At 40.7% G+C, this 13,812-nt stretch overlaps 1 protein-coding gene across 1 annotated transcript; it reads right to left on the reverse strand.

Moving 5' to 3' along the window:
* Positions 1 to 4,505: 4,505 nt before the first annotated feature.
* LOC138890090 (uncharacterized) lies at positions 4,506 to 5,144 on the reverse strand. The gene has a single exon (XM_070173443.1). It carries the CDS (start codon positions 5,142 to 5,144, stop codon positions 4,506 to 4,508), a length of 639 nt encoding a protein of 212 aa, XP_070029544.1.
* Between the last annotated feature and the right edge of the window lie 8,668 nt (positions 5,145 to 13,812).

Raw genomic sequence — 13,812 nt, forward strand, 5'->3', positions numbered from 1 at the left:
CAATCAACTCCCCTAAATTATGCTTAGTAAGAATAATTCAGGCAAGTAGTGCTAATTAGGAGTCCCAAAATAAGAAAAGTAGACAAAAATTACAAGAAGTAACCATCTTGGCAAAACAAAGCAATTTCGAACCCTAGACAGTCAGATAATTAATCAATTACTCCAGGAATAATAGGCAAATATTGAAGTGAGAAATAATTAAACAACTAAAGACTGGAATATAGTCATGAAAGAATCAGTAGAAAGAGATAATCAAACACATAGGAACTTTTAGAAAAGTTTTTGCAGAAACAAAATGAAGTGAAACCCTAGTCTTTAGAAAAACATTAAAATCGGTTAATGCTAAGGAGAACATGAGATTTTTAAAGAAACTACCGTATAAACTCAAATTCATTTCAGATCTACAAGGATATAAACAGATTCAAATTGCAAGAGATGAGGGTTTTGAGAAAAGGGGACAAGGTGAGGGAAAAATCTATCCATAGCCACAAAAATAACAAATACTGACAAACATTGATGAACACAAGGCAGGTTCATAAGAAAATGAAGTTTCTAGGTCGACTTTGAGTCGAATCTCTTCGAGATTCCCTCAGATAACAACAAAAATCGAACAACCAACAGAGGTAGTAGGCTAGACGGGGTAGCAAATCACTAGATAATCCCATATTTGGTCAGATATCGAAGGGATTTGGGGGATTTCGGGGTGATGCCACTCTAGGGTTTAGGGTTGTCCGAGAGGGAAGAGAGGACGAGAGCATTTGGGGGTGGTGGTTCTTAGGAAATTACTTAGGGTTTTGGGGGTTAGGTTAGCTAAAAAAGGAAGGTTTGTTCTGGACCATTGATCTCTTGAGATCAACGGCCAAGATTGGTTCCGAGCTGGGGCGGGTTAGATGGAGATTGGGTTGGGGTCCGAATTTAGATATAGTCAAAGGGGTTATTTGTTAAATACCCAATTTATTAATAGAATAATTTGTAAATATAGTTAATTAAATGATAAAAGATGATTTTTTATGCATGAAGATGATTTAAAATAATTACTTAGTATTATAAAAATATAAAAGGTTATTTTCTTGTGAAGTAAGGCAATTATGCACACATGAGCTAATATTGCAAAGTTATTGCAATTATAACTCTAATATGTACATATGGCTATTTGTGAAATACTCAAAGCTCAATATAAATATAAATGATAAAATTAATCAAATAAAATTATCATAAAATCATTTGTTATGCAATTAGTAATTATTTATATACTAAAATTCTAGAATAAATTAATTAAAATCTCTTTACAAAATACAAGAAAATTATGGAAAAATACTAGTTGATGCTCATGCATTGTTTTGAAAGTATATATGCATTTTATAATATATGATAAAAAAACTGGGTATCAACAGGTGCCCCTCTTTATCCGGGAAGATTAAAAGAGTTTTCGGGTAAAGAAATGATGACAGATTTTGACCGACTGGGTGTTTTGAAAAATATAGGCCGAACCCTAGTCTTTGAGTTACCTACATATCCCTGGTTTTATAGGAATCAGGTCATGTATAGTTCTAGACCCAACGGTGGATGAAGTCGATGGGATGGTAGTATGTTTCAGGAAGGTTCTCTTCTCGGGGAGGATAGCATCAGAGGGGTTTATGCTAAGGCATGAATATGAGCCTGAAATGTAATTGATGTATCATAGGGCGAGTATCTGAACGGTCATAGAGTAAAGGCGAATGATAATGGGAATTGGTTAAGTGGCAGAGTATAAGTGGTACGGGAAAATACCAGAGCGAATGTTGCTCCCGTTTGAAGAACAGTTACCTCCTGGATTTTCTGCAAAACTTAAAACATGACTTATGCTAATATTTAGATTATTGAGAGAATTTAAACGTGATGCAAAATCCCTTTGGACCATGAAAGGTTGTCTTTAGACAGTGAAGATGATGTCCTTAGACCATGACGTCTTGGGCCATAAACCATGAGTTAAGGATTCACATGCCATGAAATGATGTTCTCGGGCCATGAGAATAGTGCCTCTGAACCATGACGCCTTTGAATAATGATGTGCAGTATTGAGAGATCCTCAGGCCATGACATGGTGTCTTCAAGCTATGAGGGTGATGCCTTCGGACTATGACGCCTTTAGACAAGTTGGCTATACATCAGCCCATGAAGTGTAGAGACATGATATTAAGGGTAATATCAAAGCAATGCTTAGCGGAGTTTTGGGGCAGAGTTTATCCCCGAGAGAAGAAGGAAATGCAAAGTTTTAGAATAGAGCGACAATTATACAAGGGAAGACAATGCTAAGTCCCCACGAGAAGGCAATGCTTAGCCTTATGCAAATAAGGAGGTAGGGCTTAGCCTCATGCAAGATGTGAGACAGAGCTTAGTCTCATGCAATGAGAAGGCAATGCTTAGCCTTATACAAATGAGGAGGTAGGGCTTAGCCTCATGCAATATTTGAGACAGGGCTTAGTCTCATGCAAAAAGAAGGCAATGCGTAGCCTTATGCAAATAAGGGAGATAGGGCTTAGCCTCATGCAAGATTTGAGACAGGGCTTAGTCTCATGCAAAGAGAAGGCAATTCTTAGCCTCATGCAAATAAGGGAGGCAGGGCTTAGCCGCATGAAAGATTTAAGACAGGGCTTAGTCTCATGCAAAGAGAAGGCAATGTTGAGACTTATGCAAATAAGGGGTGCAGGGCTTAGCCTCATGCAAGATTTCAGATAGGTCTTAGTCTCATACAAAGATAAGGCAATGCTTAACCTTATACAAATAAGGGAAGCATGTCTTAGCCTCATGCAAAGAGAAGGTCGTGCATAGCCTTATGTAGTGAACAAGTAACAAATAGGAGCATAATATTTCTTAGCTGAAGGTATATTTGCATCTCGTGGCCTGACTGTTATGAGGATAGTGACTTTGATATGTATATTTGCGAATACTCCTGTTATGTTCACTGTGCCTGCATCCAAAGGAAAATCGTGCATTTTGTAAGGGGGGGTGGTTCATGCTCTTGTCTTAACTTTCCGTTTTGTTCTGCTTTGGGAATCCTGTTCGAGTTACCCTAGGTAACACCTAGCTGCCATAGAAATGAAGTTTTCAAAAATACATTCTTATTGATGAAATAGAGTTATTTTAGAAAACATAGTGATATGTAATATCAAGTAAATTAGATGAACTAATGACTGTAACACTTTTTAGAGACGTTGCAGCTTCCTTGCGATAGAATTTTGAGGGTCCTCCTCAAAATTCTACCCCAGTTTGATCTTTTGGTCATTCTGTGTGTAGCGAAATTTATTGGATCTGCTCCGAAATTTTGAGAATCCTTCTCAAAATTGAGCCCCAGTTACTTAACTGGTTTCTGACTTTCTGGCATATGATGGTATTGGCTGGACTTGTTGTGGAATTTTGAGGGTCCTCCTCAAAATTTTGTCCCAGTTTCTGGTTCTAAGAGAAAATGAAGATTATATTAAGATATGACTGAACCCACAGGGCTACCTATGTATCCCCTCTTAAATGGGAATCAGGTCAAGCGTAGTTCAGTTACATCAGATGAACGAGTGTAAACAATCTAAACATAGTATATCTTGACTGCATCTGAATTGATAGGTTTTGGCCAAACTTCTCCGTCCATTTCTGCAAGTATTAATGCTCCTCCTATTAGCACCCGGTGAACCATGTAAGGACCTTGCCAGTTAGGAGAGAATTTCCCTTTGGCTTCATCTTGATGCGGGAAGATCTTCTTCAATACCAACTATCCCAGTGTGAATTGTCTTGGTTTGACCCTTTTGTTGAAAGCTCTGGACATTTTGTTCTGATAAAGCTGACCATGACATACTGCTTCATTCTTTTCCTGTCTATAAGGGTCAGTTGCTCATAGCGGCTCCTTATCCATTCTATATCACTGAGTTCGGCTTCTTGTATGATTCTTAAAGAAGGAATTTCTACCTCGGTGGGAATGCCAGCTTTAGTACCATAAACCAGTAAATAAGGAGTTGCCCCAGTTGATATACGGACTGTGGTACGGTACCCCAATAGGGCAAAGGGTAACTTCTCGTGCCATTGTTTGTGATTTCATACCATATTCCTTAGTATCTTCTTGATGTTCTTGTTGGAAGATTCCACAACTCCGTTAATTTAAGGGTTGTATGTTGTAGAGTTTCTATGCTTAATTTTGAAGGTTACACACATGGCTTTCATTAGATCACTGTTGAGATTGGCAGAATTATCAGTGATGATGGACTCGGGAACCCCGAATCGGCAAACAATATGATCCTTGACAAAATCTGCGACGACTTTCTTGGTTATAGTTTTGTAAGATGCAGCATAGCCTCTACCCATTTTGTGAAGTAATCGATGGCCACTAAAATGAACTGGTGCCTATTTGAAGTGGTGGGCTCAATCATACCGATGACATCTATTCCCCAGGCATTAAAAGGCTAAGGTGTGCTTGTTGCATTGAACTCATTTGGTGGTACCTTTATCATGTCTGCATGTACCTGGCATTGGTGGCATTTCTATACGTACAGGATGCAATCTGTTTTCATGGTCATCCAAAAATATCCAGCTCTGAGTATTTTCTTGGCTAGAACAAAACCATTCATATATGGTCCACAAGTTCTGGCATGTATCTCCTCGAGCAATCTGGAAGCTTCCTTTGCATCAACACACCTTAACAACCCTAGGTCAGGAGTTTTTCTATACAGGGTCCCTCCGCTTTGGAAGAAGTGATTGGATAGCCTCCGCATAGTGTATTTCTGAGTATGGTTTGCTTGCTCTGGATATTCTCCTCTCGCCAAATATTCTTTGATGTCGTGGAACCAAGGTTTTCCATCCGTTTCTTCTTCAATATGAGCACAGTAAGCCGGTTGGTTATGGATTTTTACCGTGATGGGATCGATGAAATTCTTGTCTGGATGTTGTATCATGGATGATAAGGTGGCCAGTACGTCTGCAAACTCATTTTGAATTCTGTGCACATGTTTGAATTCTATCTTTGTGAATCTCTTCATCAACTCCTGCACATGATACAAGTAGGGAAGTATCTTGGTGTTCTTCGTAGCCCATTCTCCTTGAACCTGATGTACTAGAAGATCTGAATCATCAATTACTAGCAGCTCTTGTATATTCATATTGATGACCAGATTGAGCCCCATGATGCAAGCCTCGTATTCTACTATGTTGTTGGTACATGGAAACCTAATCTTCGGGGATACATGGTAGTGTTGACTTGTTTCTGATACTAAAACTACTCCGACGCCCACTCCTTTGAAGTTTGTAGTCCCATCAAAGAACATCTCCAACCATTGTAAGCTTCAGTAATGTCCTCTCCTACGAATGCTACTTCTTCATCAGGAAAATACATTTTCAAGGGTTCGTATTCTGTTCCCACAGGATTTTTAGCAAGATGGTCTGCCAATGTTTGTCCTTTGACCGCCTTCAAAGTTACATAGACGATATCGAACTCACTTAACTGTATCTGCCACTTGGATAACTTCCCGATTGGCATGGGCTTCTGAAAGATGTACTTTAGAGGGTCCATCCTGGATATGAGGTATGTGGTGTAGGAATAGAAGTAATGCCTCAATTTCTGGGTTGTCCAGGTCAAAGCGCAGCAAGTGCATTCGAGTAGGAAATATCGTTCTTTATAAGGTGTGAACTTCTTACTCAAGTAGTATATGGCTTGCTCCTTCCTTCCTGTATCATCATGTTGTCCCAAAACACATCTGAAAGCTCCATCTAATACAGACTGATAGAGTTGCAAGGGTCTCCCAAGTTCTGGCGGGACTAGGACTGGTGGTGTGGACAGGTATTCCTTGATTTTGTCAAAAGCCTTTTGACAATCTTCGGTCAAACTCGTTTCAACATCCTTCCTCAACATTTTGAAGATGGGTTCACATATAACTGTGGACAGTGCTGTGAAGCGGCTGATGTTGTTGAGACATCCTAGGAAGCTCATCACATCCTTTTTACTCTTTGGTGGTGGTAACTCTTGAATAGCCTTAACTTTGGACGGGTCCAACTCGATTCCTCGGCGGCTGACAATGAATCTCAACAACTTTCCCGCGGGAATCCCGAATGCACATTTTGCGGGGTTCAGTTTTAGATTGTACCTTCTTAGCCTGTCAAAAAACTTTCTCAAGTTTGCTATGTGATCCGCGACCCTCTTGGATTTGATGATGACGTCGCCAACATACACCTCTATTTTCTTTTGTATCATATCATGGAAGATGGTTGTCATGGCTCTCATGTAAGTAGCCCCAGCATTCTTTAGACCGAAAGGCATCATCTTGTAGCAGTACACTCCCCATGGTGTAATGAAAGTTGTTTTCTCTGTGTCTTCTTCGTTCATCCAGATCTGATGATAACATGCAAAGCAATCTACAAAGGATTAGAGTTCATGTTTGGTGCAATTGTCAATCAGGATGTGTATATTTGGCAGTGGAAAATCGTCTTTGGGGCTTGCTCTATTTAAATCCCGATAGCCGTTACATACCCTGACCTTCCCATCTTTCTTCGAAACCGGTACAATGTTGGCTAACTAGGTTGGGTACTCAACTACCCTAAGGACTTTGGCTTTGATTTGCTTAGTGACTTCCTCCTTAATTTTCAAGTTTATGTCTGGTTTGAAATTTCTGAGTTTCTACATTATCGGCGGACACATTGGATTGGTTGGCAACTTACGAGCCACTATGGATGTGCCTAGATCAGTCATGTCATCATATGAACATGCAAAGATATCCTCATATTCCTTCAAGAAACAAATGTACTCTTTCTTCTCTGACGGTGATAAGTGAATGTTTATGCAAGTCCCCTTGACGGTTTCAGCATTTCCAAATTGATTGCTTCGATTTCGTCCAGGTTGGACTTAGGTTTGTTCTCAAAGTTCTCAACCTCTCTGATAATCTCCTCATGTATTTCATCTTCTTCTTCTGAGTCACTATCCTTATGTTGCATTGTCTCATTGCATGTCATAGTCATCGGTTTATCAGGAAAAGTAAAAATAACGTTGTAGAGAGAAAATGTGAAAAATAATAATTAATAATAAATAGCAATGCATTGATTAAATTTTGAAAATATACAAAACAAGTACGGCTCGATGAATCAATCAATTATTTTGAAACAAAATGCATCTTTAAAACAAAATCATTGAAAACATCTGAAATTCCTAACATGGCTATAAAAATAAATCAAGCTAAATGCCAAGCTACCTAGGGACTCGGCGGGCCCGGGATAGTATGGTAGTCCAATTCCTGAGAACAACTCCCTTCTCCACAGTCTGAATAGTGAGGCCTTCTTCCTCATCCTCCTCAATTACCGCACTGAAATCTATATCTTCGTCTTCTAGAAATTGGTTCCTTAGTCCAACCAAAGCTTCTTCCTCTGCAGATCCCCATATTGTATCCGCCTGATAAAAAGTCTGACCCAGATGTGGCACTGGTTGCTCGAGAGGGTAATAAGGACCATGCCATGGCAGCGATCAGTCATTATACTCCTGCCAGGTGTATGGGTACCCTAGCCCGAAAGTTGTGCTGTGACGTTTCAACTGTACTGGCTTGGTAATGCCCTGGATTTCCTTCCCAAGCCTTTTGCCACGTTCGTACCCAGACCATGCCAGTATGCCTTGTACCCAGACCATGCTAGTATGTCTTTCTCAACTACATTGACATGTTCAATGTGGTGATAAGTTTCCCCTCTTAGCCTTCTTCTATTCTCGATAACCGGTATAGTTTGACTAAAGTAAATGGGGTTACTTCCGTCTCCGTGAATGATCACCTCCTGATGATTCCATTCGAACTTCATAGCCTGGTGTAGCGTGGATGCCACGGCCTTAGCGGCATGTATCCAAGGTCGACCCAATAGGAGATTGTATGTAGCTGATATGTCTAGCACTTGGAATTCAACATCGAACCAAGTTGGTCCCATCTGCATGCAAAGGTTAATTTCCCCAATCGTGGCCTTTTGAGACCCATCAAATGCTTTCACATTCATACTTCCTACCTGTATCTCATGGAAATCTTTGCCCAATCTTTTCAGAGTAGTTAATGGACAAATGTTGAGGATTGAACCCCTGTCTATTAAGACCTTGGAAATGAATTTATCTTCGAACTGTACCATGATATGCAGTGCCCGGTTGTGACTTAACCATTCAGGTGGTAATTCATCCTCATGGAAGGTGATCTTATGACTCTCCAGCACTTGCCCTACCATGATGGTCATTTCTCTGCAAGTGATATTGTTGTGCACATAAGCTTCATTTAATACCTTCATCAAAGCATTCTTATGTGCTTTTGAATTTTGCAATAGTGACATGATGGATATCTGGGCGGGGGTCTTGTTTAAATGATCGACGACAGATTATTCCCTTGCCTGTACTTTCCTCCAAATATCATCCGGTCTAGTTTCAATGACAGCTTGTTTAGTAGTAGCCTCCTTGCTTGATCCTCCCAAATGTTTGGGTGTATATATCCTTCCGGTTCTGGTCATTCCCTGTGCGGCATCAGATTCTTCCATTTTTGCTTTTCCCTTTTGCCTTGCTTCGGCAACGTAATCCCAAGGTATGGCGTTGGAATTGAAAGGAGGTGTGGCTACAGGTAGAGCTACCTCTACCTCAAATGGAACTGATGCGGTTACCTCAACCTCGGCTGATGGCTGTATCTGTACCACAATAGGAGTGAGTGTAACTGTAGTTTTAAAGTCATCGTTTTCTCGAATAAGCCCGATTGACCTCTCAGGATCCCATTCTTCATCCGTATCTATCACATGTACCCCATCACCTCTATGATCTGGGAGAGGATTGTTGCGAACGTTAGGTGTAGCTTCCTTCGCCAATATGACCTTGTTATCAATCAATGTCTGGAACTCGTCAATGGTGTGCCCCTTCATACCGGAATGATATGCACTAGTTTTTTTTGGGTTGACCCATTGAGATAAATTCTCCATTGCCACACGGAATAGAGGTGATATAATCGGCAGCCCTCAACCTTTTGTACAGCTGGTCGATGGGTTCAGCAATGGCGGTGTATTGTCTGGGTGGTTTGCGATCAAAATTAGGTCGGGTTTTTGGTAATTTGCCCGAGTTGGAGGTGACTGATAGTAGGATGTCTAGGTGTTATAAGTGTGATAGGCGGTGGAGGGTTGAGAATATCTAGGAGGTGAGAGTTGGTACGTAGGTGGAGGTGTTTGGTATGTGAGTGGAGATTTTGGACATTGGGCCACCATTACTGTACCTACTTCTTTTTTCTTTGATATGCCCCCTAATTGTAATGCTTTGTTCGTGGCTTGCAGTGCCTCGAAATTTGTCACCATCCCGCTTTTGATACCCTCTTCAATCACTTCTCCGAGTTTGATGATATTGGAGAACTTGTGATTCTCAATATCATTAGCCTTTCATAACACTGTAGGTCATGTATCCTAACAAAGAACTTGTTCATATGTTCCTCGTCTAATGCTGGTCTGACCTTGGCTGCTTTTGACCTCCACCGAGTAGCATACCCGCGGAAAGTTTCAGTTGACTTCTTCTTTAGGTTCTGGCTATAAAAGACATCTAGCACATTCTCTGTATTGAACCTGAACCGATCCATTAATTTTGATGCCATACTCACCCAATTGGCCCACTTGTTAGGGTTCGAGATTATGTACCAGGACAGAGCATCTCCGGTAAGACTTCTCATAAATAGCTTCATTTGGATCCTTTCAGCTTTTCCAACCCCCACGAGCTTGTCATAATAAGTCCTCAAATGATCCTTGGGATCACCCGTTCCGTCAAATATTTCGAACTTGGGAGGTTTGTAACCCTCTGGTAGTTCCACATCTAGTTGTATGCATAAATCTTCGTAGTTCATACCTTCTATCCCTTTACCTTCTTCAATACTCTGAACTCGACTTGTCAATTTCTTGAGCTCCTCGACCATGTTCTTGATAAGAAGGTCCTTCTTAGCGGATTCTGGTGTATAGGAGATTGGTTGAGTGGAGTGAGGTACAGTTTCCATATATATGGGGTTGTTTTGGTGTGTGCCAGGGATTTGGGTGTAGTGGTGGTCGTTGGTTAAGTTTTAAGGATCGGGATTGGGTTGTAGTATGTTCTGAGGAGTGTGATAGGTAGTGGTTTGTGGGTACTGGGTTGGTTGATGATGGTGTTGTGGAGGATTTGGTATCTGTAAAGGATTGGGGTTTTGAGGTGGAGCTGCATATTGATGGGGTGCGAGAGGATTTTGTAGATGTTGGTTTGGCGTATTTTGAGGAGGCGCTGGGTTTTGAGCATTTTGTTGGTTAAAGTTTGGGATATTGAGAGTGAGGGAGATGTTTGCTAAGTTGCGGACCAGCTCAAGTTCTCCTTGTAACTCTAGTATCTTTTGTTCCAATCGCAAAATCAAGTCTGACCGGAGTACTCTGACCATCTAAAGTTTTCGCATTCTCAGCATTTTCTTTTTGTATACCACTCAAGTCATCCATCTTAGCTTTTCCTGTGCTTTTCAGATTACTCGGAAGAGGAGGGGGTGGAGGGCCTCTAGATCTGGTATGATATGCTGATGATGCCAGTATGTGCAAACCAACCTTAGGGGATGGGAATAATAAACTAAAGAAAAACAAAAGGTAAACAAGTCAGTAAGGATTTGGAAATACTTGCGGTTTACATATTGTGGGAATGTAAATTCATGTCCTAATTTAGGAGCCTCGTTGTACCCAAGGTAGGCTTGGTGACATGTTGATTTGGAGAATTTTAGTGCCAATAATTGCCTCATTTCATTAATGTAAAAATAGATGAACCCAAAACGACATTAAATAAGATAAGTCACTAATGGCACTTGGCCTTATTACATTTGAAAAAGCAAATAAACCTAATCTACTTGGTCCCAAAAGGACCTTCTCCAGGCTGGATGCTCTTGTCGATAAAATCCCCCAGTTCGCACAGGTTCAGCAGTAAGTATGCCCTTGCTAAATGTCCTCCTTCGCTTCCTTCAGCGTTCTGGTAATCGATGACTCTCTTCCTCATCTTTCCCTCTAATTCCATCAGGTTGTACTCCAGATACTCCAACCTTTCGCTTGATTTAACAGCCCTCTCTCTCCATTCATTGATTAGTTCCATAAAGGTCTTGTGGCGCTCCATATGCTCGACCTCGGACTCGTGAACTCTTTTGCTCAGTTTGTTGTACTTCACCTGTGCTTCAGCAACTTCGTCTATGACACTATTTCCTAGACCAACCCTTGGCTTGAATATTCCTCCTATGTTATCATCTAACCATGAGGGGTAAAAGTACACGTGACCGGCGTGATACCGATCTATCTCGATGGTATCCTTTTCCACGATAATCTTCAAGTTCCACATGTGTTGTGCTTCATTTTTGTATGGAATGTCGTCTCCTTGAAAATTAGCTATGAAGTGACTCATTTTAACAACTCGTGGTATGACCTGCTTCCTGTCTGCCAGTCTCATAACCCTGAGGGGAGCATAAGCGTATATGCCCCTTAACCCAATCAATACCAAGTGTGGAACATCCCTGGATCTGATGATGAACTCATCAGTAGGGAACCATTCGAACATCCATTGAACCTGATCCTCGATCAAATTATTGAAAAACTGCACCCATCCTACAGCATCCTCTGGTTGAGAAAACCTATCTGGGATATAGGTCATATTTTCTTGAGATTATGAAAGGCTATGTGATCATTCCACGACGTTCACGGAAATTCCTGAGGGTATTGACCTTTTTGGAGATATTCTAACAACCAAACCTGTAACAGCAAATTGCAATCCTCCAAGTATCTGTACCCCTTTTGACAGCGCTCCAGGGCCCGGTATATGCTTGCTATGATCATAGGGACAATGGTATATGTCTGCCCCTCGATCCCGTCCATCAAGGTTTTGTCCACCATGGCCAGTCTGGTGTGGATTTTGTCCCCTTGGATCGGGAACACTAGTATACCCAAGAAACAAACGATGAACACAAAACCCTGCGGTGAATCCAACCCAAGGAGGTGATTGAGAATTCATCATTGCAGATACGGTAAGATTTACTATGACCATATCATTCATAGAGGAAGTCGAAAGGTATGTAGGAATTTTTCAGGCACACCAAGTCATCATTATTCTTTAATCCCATCATCTTCAGAAACCCCCTAGTAGTGCAATTTTTCGACGCTAGTAAACTAGGACTATCCCAAGGTAGCCCAGCGAATCCCCCTATTTCTTCCAATAGAGGGGTCATTTCTATGTCTCCAAATCAGAACACATCCCTTTCTTTGTCCCAGAACATTGTAGCAGCTTCGATTAACATGTTGTTTGGCTAAAGGTTCAATAAAGAAGGCAAATTTCCCAAGACCCTTTTCATGTGATTCTTATCACTTGATGGAAGATCCTTCCACCAATCTAGCAATAGTGATGGTATGTTACGGACCATGCCGAACCTGGGGACTTCGTGCCTCATTTTCTGCAAAACAAATATGGTTAGGCCATTTCCCCCTCAAGATTCGACTATTTATATAGCAATGATTAGCATATTGGCACCTATTTCTCCAAAATTAATGCACACAATCGTGGTTGCGTCTATTGGGATTATGGAAAACCCGATAGACTTTGGACGAGGCTTGTCTTAAAGGGTTATTATGGGGATAACATATTAACCCGGCTAGGTTTGACCATGATGCATGTACAATTAATCAGAGTAAAGGCACGGAATCATCGGCTGCATCGTTGATCGACTAGTTTTACCGCAAATACGTTTTTTCAAATTTAAAGGGTGATATATAGGAAGAGCACAAACACTCATCAAGAGTTGTTATAGGATTGATTACGCAGGAGTGGAATATGATGTTGAGCATGATTTATGCAACAATAAATAGCATATTGTTACGTATTTGCACGTTAAAAATGATAAATGCGGTATTTAATAATTGAAAGACAATTAAGAAAGAAAACAAGGAGACAAGTTATTTTCAGTAGTAAAGGAAATCATAAATGCTTTTAAAAAATAGGCAATTAACTCCAGATAAGGGGAGAACGTGAAAGGGTGTGCACGTATTAACGAAATAAAGCATGCTTAAGACTAATTCACAAAAAGCAAGTTTGATGGTAAGAGCCTAAATATATCCCTAGCAGAGTCGCCATGCTGTCGTGCCCCCTTTTTTCTCGCGGAGTACGGGTTTTGACATTCTTTGGGACAACTCATTTTTTTTGGGAATTGGGTATGGAATTTGAAGAGTCGTCACCTAACGGATTAAGGTGCGTTAGAGCACATAGAATAATTAACTCATAGAACCAGTTTGCATTATTAGAGATTGGGTAAGGGCTCAAAATTACCTTGAGGGGAAGGTGTTAGGCACCCCTCAAGGTCCAGAATGGTGGGTCCCATCCAAACTCAATTTAAGTGAATTAGTCATAAGCAATTTAAACAAATAGAGATTATTTAAACGGGAATAAAAGGGGGTCCTAGGTTTTTTAGCCTATAGGATCTCTTCTGTGTAATACTTGGTAAACGTCCCCAAATTGGGGTGCTAGACATAGTATTAGCGCACAGGTCATCATATCATTTACTACCCGATTACCTTCTCCTTAGTTATTGCTATCTAAGCGTTCTAGTAGCATTCAGTACGTGCTTTATGCGTGCATTACCCGTCCCTTGCCTGTGACCCTGGAGGTATTTAGGACCTCTATTTAAGGAAGTTCTATACTCACTTCTGTTGTTTTAAAAGGAGAAAAACTAAGCGACAAACAAACACCAAATAGGACTATCACATAAAGACGCAATTAAGGGGCTCATATTTACCTCCACAAATAACAAACAATTGCATGCCTCAAATAAACAGTTTCAAATGAGTTATAGT

Source organism: Nicotiana sylvestris, chromosome 4 (assembly GCF_000393655.2).
Source record: "Nicotiana sylvestris chromosome 4, ASM39365v2, whole genome shotgun sequence".
In the NCBI taxonomy this organism is placed as follows: Eukaryota; Viridiplantae; Streptophyta; class Magnoliopsida; order Solanales; family Solanaceae; genus Nicotiana; species Nicotiana sylvestris.